The 11,383-nt window shown below is 40.4% G+C and overlaps 1 protein-coding gene across 3 annotated transcripts in view; it reads right to left on the reverse strand.

Annotated features, from left to right (window-relative positions):
* Window positions 1–3,138: 3,138 nt before the first annotated feature.
* Window positions 3,139–11,383, reverse strand: part of LOC102259104 (C4b-binding protein alpha chain) — a 33,935-nt gene continuing 25,690 nt past the window's right edge. For all 3 annotated transcript variants that reach the window (XM_014532566.1, XM_014532564.1, XM_014532565.1), the window contains one exon: window positions 3,139–3,355. In XM_014532566.1, the coding sequence (XP_014388052.1) occupies window positions 3,221–3,355 (135 nt within the window). In that variant the 3' untranslated portion in view covers window positions 3,139–3,220. The remainder of the gene's footprint in view (window positions 3,356–11,383) is intronic.

The raw sequence follows: 11,383 nt of genomic DNA on the forward strand, positions 1-11,383 counted from the left end.
AAAGGGGGGGGGAAAATAAAACCAAAGGATAAGATTAAATGAGTTGGAACACTAGAGTTTTCATTGTAAGTCTTCTTGGATTATTCTATTTTTAAATTATTTTATGTATTGCTTTAATAAAATAGTAAATTGTCAAAAATAAAGTTGCATAAATAGTACAGGTTTAAATATATTACTTAAAGCCATGAAAATAAGTAAGCAATAAAAGAAAAATAAATAAATGAGACTGACCAATAGAGAGAGAGAGTGGGGAGAGGGCAGGGCAGGAGCTAGAGTGATAATTTTATAGCAAGAAATTTAAATACATGGCTTAGAGATAAAAAGTCAAATGATATAGTATGTGTATCCTTTTCAGAGGGGCTAAGCTAATCAGCAGGAACTGTAGGACTGAGGCACAAAAAGAGAGGAATTTTATTTTTATTTTTTACCACCCTCTTTGAATTATTGCTTGCACATACACGTTAGTTTTATCATTGTAATTATGTGAAATTAATTTAGGAAAAAAAAGTGACGTAATTCACATCTGTGTGAAAATGTCTCCACACTGCCCCCCACAGAGACTTGAGGGTGAGGAAATACAGGAAGACTCATATTTCAGAGATTCCTCCAGATCTCCACAGCGTGGTGCTCAAACCTAATGGACGCTCCTTTGTTTATTTGAGTATATTCATAAGTTTTTGGATATAAATCCCTGAGACTAGGGAAAGACCGAGAGCTAAAATCCTTTCCCTAATAAAGGGAAATGGCTTCCTGGGATAGTGGGAGCAAGAATGGATCACGTGTGTCAAGGAGAGATATGAGGGGGGAAAGTGGCAGATCAGACCAGCCCGGAGGCTGGCAGGGTCATGCAGAGAAAGTCAGCCAGATAATATTCCTGATGGCAGCGGAAGGCAATGGTCTTTCCTGATTAGTTATGTCACATGCATTCTGGAAGTCCAGTGTTGTAGCCAGCCTCATACCCCTCTGTTAACTCTAAGCTTTAGTAAAAGTCAGCTATGCAGCTTTCTCTTTTTTTTAATGTTTTTATTGATTTTTAGAAAGAAAGGAAAGGAGAGAAACAGACAAAACAATGAGAGAGAAAAATCATCCATCAGCTGCCTCCTGCACGCCCCCTAGTGGGGATCAAGCCAGCAACCCGGACATGTACCCTGACCTCTTGGTTCCTAGGTCCACGCTCAACCATGGACATGTACCCTGACCAGGAATCTAACCCTGACCTCTTGGTTCCTAGGTCCACGCTCAACCATTGAGCCACACTGCCGGGGTTACACAGCTTTCTTGTATAAGTGTTATTTTGCAGAAATCAAGGAAAGAGGCGATGTTCTCCATTATTAATCAAGAGGCGGTGGCGAACCGGAGGTAGCCAGAGTAAGAAGCATGAGTGAGAATGAGATTTCAAAGGAGTCAAAAAACTGGAAGAAATGGTGACTGTTGGAAATATAAGGCGCCCAAGAATATCCAGAGATATAAGAGGGACTCATGAAGTCAGCGCCGCCCAGGCCCTCACGTCCCTTTTACCATTTCTGTGCCCTCCTCTGCCGGCTTCTCTGTGCTTCGGTTTCTAAAGGCCATGCCTTCTACTCTCTTGGCTGCTGGACAGCTCTGTCCCCACATAGAGAGAGCGGGGTGTCCTGGGGGCTTCTGGGCCTCCAGAGTGGCCATTTACCAATAACTGACAGGTACAGTGGAATGAAAGCCCAGTTTCTTTGCCTGGAATTGTGACAGAGCTCAAGCAAATTCATAGTTGAGGGTTCCCTTTGGGACAAGGCTAAGCCATTCTCTGCCTGATCACTTTGCTAGGCTCCTTCTCTGGCCTTCCCCGTTCTCCCTACCTCCTTTCCCATTTCTTAATAAATTGCTTGTACACGAATCCTCTTCTCAGTGTCTGCTTCTGGATTTAAAAAGAGACACTAAAGCCATTTTAATAGACATATTTCCAAAGTGGTTAGATGCAATTGGAAGACTTGGGCATGCCCAACAGGAATGTTTGGGTTGCACATAGATCAGGCCTTCAAAGATTTTCAAGCTAGTTATTATTGAGTGGAAGGAAAGTTGTGTAAAACCAAGTGAACCTAAAAATACAAAGCGGAAGTGAGTTGTTCCAGAGAAATACTGGTGATCAAATAGGGAGAGAAAGGAGAAGACGTGGAGGAAGATGTGATATTTGACCTGGGCATTGAAGGATGAGTGGGAAGTGAAGATGCAGGGTAAAGACACCTCAGACAAGGCACAAACATGTATTTTTGAGGACCACATGTACCCTGAAAGTAGATCAGGCCTTCAAAGACTTTCAAGCTAGTTATTCTTGAATGGAAGGAAAGTTGTGCAAAACCAAGTGAAGCTAAAAATATAAAGAGGAAGTGAGAAGTTGTTCCAGAGAAATACTGGTGAGCAAATAGGGAGAGAAAGGAGAAGACGTGGAGGAAGATGTGATATTTGACCTGGGCATTGAAGGATGAGTGGGAAGTGAAGATGCAGGGTAAAGACACTTCAGACAAGGCACAAACATGTATTTTTGAGGACCACATGTACCCTGAAATATGGTAAGAGGGAAGAGGGCATAAATCAGAGAAACATCAGAGAATGATTCATAGAGGACCCTAGTTTTGCATTACACAGGAATTAAAGTGGAAACAAAGACACTGAATTTTTGACAGGTGATTATTTATTTCTGCCTTTCCACCAAATCCAGGAAATTATTTATTTCTGCCTTTCCACCAAATCCAGGAAAACAGAGCTTAATATGAGCTAATATACAAATGATCAATAGTTCCACATTATCAGTGTCACTAAGATTCTTCTAAAACAGATGTTTGTTTTTCCCCCCAGTAAATAATAGTACTTAAGGTACAGTAGACTTGCTAATAAGAGAAATGTACCTAATGCTTTACTGGGGGGTGATGAGTGAGGGGAAAGTGATGTACTGATTTCTTTTTATTTTTTATTTTTATTGATTAAGGTATTACAAATGTGTCTTTATCCCCCCAATGTCCCCTCATCCCCCCAGTCCTGCCCTCACCCTCACCCCCTGTTGTCTGCGTCCATCGCTTATGCTTACATGCATGCATACAAGTCCTTTGGTTGATCTCTCCTTTACCCACACCCTCCCCTACCTTCCCTCTGAGATTTGAGGGTCTGATCGATGCTTCCTGACTCTAGATCTGTTTTTGTTCATCGGTTTATGTTTTACTGATTTCTAACGGGTGTTCCTCTTCAAGTCTTACTCTTGCTTGAGTCGTTTAATCTCCAGAGACAGTTTGTACACCTCCAGGGCCATTTTCACGTCCATGGGGCTTGGGAGACACTGCATGAGTTTGCTGCCTTCTACCACTTGCTCACAGCCATTATGGACTTCCTAAAAGAGATAAAAGGATGGATTTTGAGAGAATTTCTCTCCAAACTGTTGAAAGTAGAAGATTCCTTCAGGATGCCTCACTGATGACAACAAAAGTGGAGTATCAGGACCCTCCGCAGGATGGATGGAAGAAATCCAAGATATGAGGGCGTAAATCAGAGAAACATCAGGGAATGATTCCAGACCAATGTAGCAGGGGAGGAACAGTGCTGCCGAAGACACCCAGGGCACCTCTTCGGGGACCACCGAAGGGATGGTGTTGATGGCGATGCACAAGCATAGCACTTATGGTAGAAAATACAGGGCTGGTCCCAGGTTACCTGGGTCTTTGGAACCCTGCCCTCCTATCTAGGGGCCTAGGTTTTCTTGCTATTAAATGAGAGAATTAGAACTTGAGAGAGTTAGAACTTGCCTTAATGAGCTCACCAAGGGCTTTGAGGGTGAAATTGCTGATTCCAAAAGTGATTTAAACAACTCAGAAACGATTCCTGACGAAAGTCAGAGCTCATCAGTGTTGGTTGGGACAATGCTCTGGAGAATGTGAAAAGCTCCCTGACATGTGTGCCACTTACCCACTCACACTTGGGCACCTCTGGGTACCAGGTTCTGTTTGTAGAGCAGGTGATGTTCTGAGAAAAAGTCAGAGCTCATCAGTGTTGGCTGGGACAATGCTCTGGAGAATGTGATAAAGCTCCCTGATCTGTGTTCCACTTACCCACTCACACTTGGGCACCTCTGGGTACCAGGTTCTGTTTGTAGAGCAGGTGATGTTCTGAGAGTTGACCACACCGTAGCCAGAGTCACACTGGATGGTGACATTTTCAGACTCAATAAACAGATCTTTATCCTCAGACAGCTTCCCATTTTCTACCTCTGGTTTCAGACACAGAGCTGTTGTTCATGGAAACACAATTTTGATCGTCTTGTGATTCTCAGAATAAGATCTTACAATAGTAGAGAATACTGAGGGGTGAGTAACACTGATAATTAATTTAACCTGCATGATGTGAGTTGTTTTAAACTCTATTTATTGCATTATTGTAACAATAAAAGTAACTTACATTCTACTATCAACATAAAACATTATTATTATCTCCATTTTGCTAGAGAGGAAAATTAGGTGCAGATAGTTTATGTGACTTGAAGGTTACATAGCTTTTCGGTAGCATGATTATGATATAAACCTAGGTATTGTGGTCCTAGAATCTGAGTTTTCAAAGCAACTATATCTCAAAACCTTACTTTTCACATGATCCTAAGACTATAATTTTAAGTTGCATATTCTTAATATCTCTTTGCACTAAATGGAAATAATGGAGAGACATTAGTCCCTTGAGTTGTTTTTTATAGTGTGGTGTTTTTTTAAAGGCACACCTAACCTTTGTGGTCAACCAGGAACCTCCTATGAGGTCAGCTTCGCTGTTAGAATATGGTAGCAGAAACCAAAGCATACATGCAGCACTGCAGAGCAGTGTGGAAACTATGGTCCATTTAATAAGTGGTGCAGGGTTCATGGATTATTCATTGGGGAAAAACAAACTTCGACTTTTAATTTCCACCATAAGCCCATAGAAATTCCAGGTGGGTTGGGGGTATCAATGTGAAAGATAAAACAATAGGAGACTATATTTCTGTGACCCTGTTGTAGGCAAATATTTATTAAACAAGACACAAAAAGCTCTAACATCAAGAAAAAGATTGATAAATTGAGCCAAATTGGAATGTAGAACTTCTGTTTATCAAAACTAGAACACATATACACTACTGGTGGAAATGTAAATCATTGCAACCATCTCTGAACAAAAGTCAGTATCACCTACTAAAAATGAATATGTGCATACTCTATGAAACAGTAATTCTACTCCTAAATTTATTCCCAACAGAAATGTTGGCACATTCGTACCAAGAGACATGCACAAGAATGTTCATAAGAGCATTATTCATAGTAGCCTAAAACATAAAAAATTCAAACTTGTATAAGATACATAAAATGGGGTATATTCATCCAAAAGAATATTATACAGCAATGAAAATGAATAGCTCTCATTACAAGTAAGAACATAGGTGATTTTCCAAAACATAATGGTGAGGAAAGAAGCCAGGCACAATAGAGTACATGCATGATTTTCTTATTTTATTTTTTAATTTTGTTTTATTGCTTAAAGTATTACAAAGAGTATTACATATGTTTCCAAAACATAATGGTGAGGAAAGAAGCCAGGCACAATAGAGTACATGCATGATTTTCTTATTTTATTTTATTTTTTAATTTTGTTTTATTGCTTAAAGTATTACAAAGAGTATTACATATGTCTCCTTTTTTTTCTCCCCTTGACCTTCCCCTGGCCTCCCCTACCCCCAAGTGTCTTGTGCATGATTTTCTTTATATCAAGTTTAAAAGTTGGCAAAAATTAACCCATGCTGTTAGACTAGTGACCTTCTGTGGGTAGCGAATGGGAGAGGACATGTGGAACACTTCTGAGTGTTGGCAACGGTAGTGCTTCTTGACCTGAGTTATAGTTTCATCGGTTGGTTCAGGCTCACTTTATGATACTGGTTGCCCTATATACCTAAGATTTGTGCACAATTCTATAGCATGTTATATTTAAATTAAAACTTTTATTAAAACAAAGCAAAAAGGTGGCCTTATAGAAAATGTACCTCTGAAAACAGACGTCTTGGTTCACACTTTTAAAATATTGTACTATATGCATGCATTAATATTAACTACATGAAGTGAATAAATAAACAGAATACAAATTTCTAAGTGCTGCCTCTGGCTGGGAGGAGACTCTAGGTTTCACGGTGGTTCTACCTTAACAAGAGCCATCAGTAAAGTTGAAATTACCTTTACACTGAGGGGCTGGAGATGACCATTGTGAACTTCTGCAGGTGATTTGGGGGTCTCCAACCAGAACATATCCTTCGTCACATTCATAGTGCACCACAGTCGTAAAGGATAAAAATGAACTTATGTCATGATGGGATCCATGGGCAATACCAGGAGGTATCCTGCAATCTTGAATGGTGAGACAGAAAGGTGAAAGAGAATGAGCTAGAGTTTAATTTAATTAACAATTCAGATTGAGATACGCCTCTCCTGAGATAGAACTAAGTCATTAAATCATACTACTGAGGTGTGTTTCATTTCCTTAACAAAATGAAGAGAAAGGATTTGTTAATCCTTCGCCACTGTGTTAATCATTTCATATACTAGTATGTTATATCATTTACTCCTCACATGAACTCTTCGAGGCAGTATTATCATCATGCCCATTCTAAAGAAAAGGAAACACAACCTTAAAGGGGTGAAATATTCTACATAAGTGCCAGTGGTTAATAAAATTTGGGGATTAGAACAGCAGTTTCTTGTTACTTTCAATGTCAAGTAATACTCCATACTTGAAAAATAGGTGGCTCAGAACCAGTTAAATTAACTTTTTAAGCATAATACTTGGGGAAGTGTTTTATAACGCTTTTGATATCCGGTGAATACTACCTCTAGCCCCAGATAATGCAGATGAGAAAAGGGTTGTGAGAAAGCCTCGTATGTCTTCTTTCAGCAGCTCTGATGATGACAGCAAAAGACAGATATCTGCACTGTAAGATTGGTCTGTATTCCTCACATTATTCAGAACAAAGGATAAGTATCTTCCATGGACTAGAACTAGACTGCATTGAAAAGACACCCAGGTGGAGTCCTCGTCAAGTCTATCCGAAAAGGACCACCTGAGGTGCAAGGAAGGCCTCAGTTAAAACAAGCTCTGGGAGTCACCAGAAATCTAGGAGATAGGAACAGGGAAGCTATCAACCAGACTGGGAGGTGGGTTTGACCTTTCCCCAGGAATTGCAGTTGGCAGATCCTCAGTGATGATGAAGCACCCACAAAAACAAACAAACTCACAGGAGACAGAGCAAGCTTTAAACACCCGAGAGGCCAAGATTCAGCTCAAGTCAAGCACTGCTTCCCTATGTCTGCCCTTCCAAAGCTAAACTCTGGGAAGTTCAGCAATGCCAAGGTAAACTCTGTTTAATTCACCTGTGTGTAAGTCAACAGCTTTCATGTAACCTCAGATTAAGTACCTTCTTAGAAATACAAAAAAGTAGCTCTTGCCCTGGCCAGTTTGGCTCAGTTGATTGGAGTGTCATCCCAAACACCAAAAGGTCACAGGTTCTATTCCAGGCCAGGGCACATACCCAGAATGTGGGTTCCATCTCAGTTGGGGCACGTGCAGGAAGCAAAAGATCAATGTTTACCTCCCCCTCTCCTTTCTTCTCTCTCTAAAATCAATAAAATCATGTCCTTGGGTGAGGATTAAAAAATAGCTCTTAATTTTCATGAATAACATATGTATGGAGTTCTGTACTAGGCTCTTCAGGTAATATTAAGAGCCATACTTGCAATATACTTAGATGAGATATAGCCACTTAAATAGCTACACTATAACACCAGTCACACAAGTGCTAGGAGAGTAGAACAACAAATAGTTCTACCGGAAAAGGTTGACAGAACTGAGGACTGGAGTATCGGGGGAAGATGTCCAGGAATGACTTGGAGATACATGAAGGATGGGTAGAAGCGAGTAGCTGATAAGATAGTAGAGGCAGATCAACACGGAGGCAATGAGCATAGTCTCTGGCCTCAGAAAGTTGTTACTATAAAGAAAAGGGGAGGCAGAATCAGAAAGGGAGATTTCAGGTCAAAGTTGACAGACATTAAATGCTGTTTCATAGGATTAAGGCCATCGATAATGGAAGATTTCAGGAAACAGGAGAGAAAGAGACAGGGAAACATACACATAAAGAAATAATTGAAAGACGTTGACCAATTTAATAAGGTTTTCTTTTGTTACCTCAGACTCTAAGAGAGGAGAACTTAGAGACAACTTGGAGGCCTGAACATCCCCTGGGCAGAATGTTCTTCATGCTGCGCTGACTCTCCAACCTAAAGCTAGTGCTACTCCTCAGTAATGTTCAGGTGTTTGAGGGAAAAATCACCTTCCAGATATAAATTCTTCCTTAATAAACCCATGCTTTTCCCCCACCTCTCTCATTGATGGAGAAGGCATGGCTTCCACACTTTCAAATCAAGCTGCCGGCTCACATAGCTCATAAGAGCACTCAACTATTATTTTAGATTCAGGATTTTCCCTCGAAGCTATCCCAAGTCCTACATTTTTTATGCCATGATAGTCATTTTCAGGGAATATGCATAGAGATATCCTTATTATGAAAATGAATTCTCTTAGGTAAAAAAAGAATCTAGCACAAGAGAAAAATATTTTGCTTAAAGGACATTTCCATTTAGATAATATAACAACAGATCTTCAAAAGTTCTAGTAAGTTCTCTCAAACTCTTTTACTTCTTCATTTGTAAAAACTTTTCTACATTTCAATAACAATGTCTTAAATTTATGTAATGGTTTATAATTCTCTAAGTGTCCTATATTTTACTCTAGAAAAGTTACTATTAGTGATAATGAACAATATTTTTGCTTTACTGATAGAATTCCCCCCACCCCCACTCCAATGAATCACTAACTAAGATTGTAGATGGCATAATTAACTTATTTAGAAGGTATTTTAAACATTTTGGAGCATTGAAATATAAGAAATTTATTTGAAAATTAAAGATTAGTCCTTGCTAAAGCAGCCTCACAAGAATCTTTACATATCAACACAATTATTCTAGCCACAAATTGACTATATTTGATGAATTGTTGTTTGGTATTTTTCTTTATATCTTAGAGAAACTACCTCCTTTCCCCAATAACCACTGTACTCACCACACAGGCCTGAAGGGCACAGCAGTAGGGTCAAGACCCCCAGGAGGTACAGGGCTGGGAGAATGCTCTGCAACTTGGGGGGCATGGTGCAGAGTCTCAGAGGTGCCGCACTGGGCTCAGTGCTCTTAGACACCTCGAATCAAAATGAAAAAAATGTTCTGTAAGGAACAGTCAAAAAGGTGCCTAAACTAAGGAACTCGTCCTTGACAAAGGCCCAGCACTGTGTCACCAAAAAGGGAGGGGCATGGGGAGTGACTAGGAGACCAGGTGCTGAGCTCAGATCTGTCAGGGTGAGCTGATAAGGTTTGGGAAGAAGAGTCTGGAGCTTGATGCAAGAGCCCGGTGGGGTTCTGTACATATTTACTATTGTAACCCCAAGACTTCATTGCTGTTGGGATGGTAAAGGCAATGAGTTTCTTTCTGGACATATGATTCCTCTCTGAGTAAACAAAGGCAAAAGGTACCAGGATTGCAGGTCCTGATGCACAGGGTATGTGGAGGGCTCTCCAGGAATTACAAGGCAGAGTATAAAAGAAAGAAAACTATCTGAGAAACAGTCCTTGTCCAGGAAAGTGGTTTCTTCAATTTGGAGTATGAATTGCTCATAGAATCAAGTTTTTTAATGTAGAAATTTAAATTTCTTTCTAGGTAGCCTATGACCTACGAAGAACACACTAATATGAGTCTGTGAGAAAATACTCAAGAATCTAGTCCAAACAATAATTATTCTTTAATACTTCAATGGGAGCCTCTTTACTTCCTGGATTTGCTGATATACATGAAACACCAATGACTCACTCTATGAAACCGTTCTGGTGTGGGAACTATGCTAGTCTGTGTCTGCGCCTGAGAAGCATGCACTGAAAGGTAAATGGCTGGAGATGATCAATTAAGGAGAAAGGAAGGTTCAGCGTGACTTTTCAAATATCTGGATGATGCTGGATGTGGAGGAAGCCCAGCGCTTTGTCTCTGAGCAGTAAGAGACAAGTGAATGGAAGGCGCATTTGTTCTGCTTCGTGAATCGGTAACCCCAAGACTAAGTGTCTCTTAACCATAGAAGACTGCCTGACTGTTCATCCAGATTATTGCCTAAATTGTCTCCTTAACTGGGACAGATGAGACTACCAACCTGGATTCCGTATCTTGCCCACCAGCTGTGGATATCTGTGCTTAGATTGTTGCCTCAAACAAAAGAGTAAGCTCCGGAAATTGTCCTAAAGGGACCTTCACTACTCAGCTGAACTGGAATGACTACCACGTACCCATAGGAACCAAAATGCTTCTCACTCAAAAATAAATGAGAAAAATTACCAAATATCACTGAGGGAAACTCTTTGGAATGCTGAGGAAAGCACAAATAAATGTCAACTTCCTAGAGATCAAGGAAAACAAAGCCACCAAATGGCTACTTCCTTTAGAAAGAGGAATCACAATAAAGAGAAGTGATTTAAAGGATTAACCAGAAGCTGCTTTTAATCTTTCAGTGAGTAGGGTACCAGAACTTTATATGAATTAGCATAATTAATCTTCAAAAAACCCTAGGACATAGTTTTTACCTTCCTCATTGCATAAATGAGGAAACCAGTTTAGATAGAAAAAGTAACCTGCCCTCAAACCTCTTAGATAGTTAGTAGCTACCAGGTAGGTCAAATTCTGAGCCCTAGACTGATTTGATAATACAGGCTTTTTCTTTATACGAAAATAATTTCCACTTTTTGGGTAATATTGGCTTCCTGTAAAGATAATGAATCAGCCATTTGGGAGTAAATCAACACTGTGGGGCCTTCCCCGATGGAATGTCCACCAACAGAAGCTATTGGTGGTGTCGTTAATGGCATAGATTTGTGACCTTCTCCAGAGAATGTGCTGAAATGGCAGGAGCCTCCTCATCCTAATACTTTGGAAGTTATACCCCAGCCCACAGGAGCAACCAATGCCCAACTAATATTGGGACACAAAAGCCCTGATTCCTTGCCTCAAGTCTGGACAATTCTGTGTTCTGAGCCGACATGGCCATGGGTGACCCTGAGAGGGGGCGGTGAAGGATAAAGAAAAGACAGACAAGAGAAGAAAGCTGGGTCTGGGTGGGACGCTGCCCTCTCTGATGGAGATACAGTGCCACAGCCTGCAAGCCGAGTCTTTATTTTGTAGCCAGATTCCACGAGGCAAATAAGGGTGTGGTTACAACATTCTCATGGATTTCGAATCTACTCAATTACATGCACCTGATCAAGCTTTGTTT

Source organism: Myotis brandtii, unplaced genomic scaffold (assembly GCF_000412655.1).
Source record: "Myotis brandtii unplaced genomic scaffold, ASM41265v1 scaffold898, whole genome shotgun sequence".
Lineage (NCBI taxonomy): Eukaryota > Metazoa > Chordata > Mammalia > Chiroptera > Vespertilionidae > Myotis > Myotis brandtii.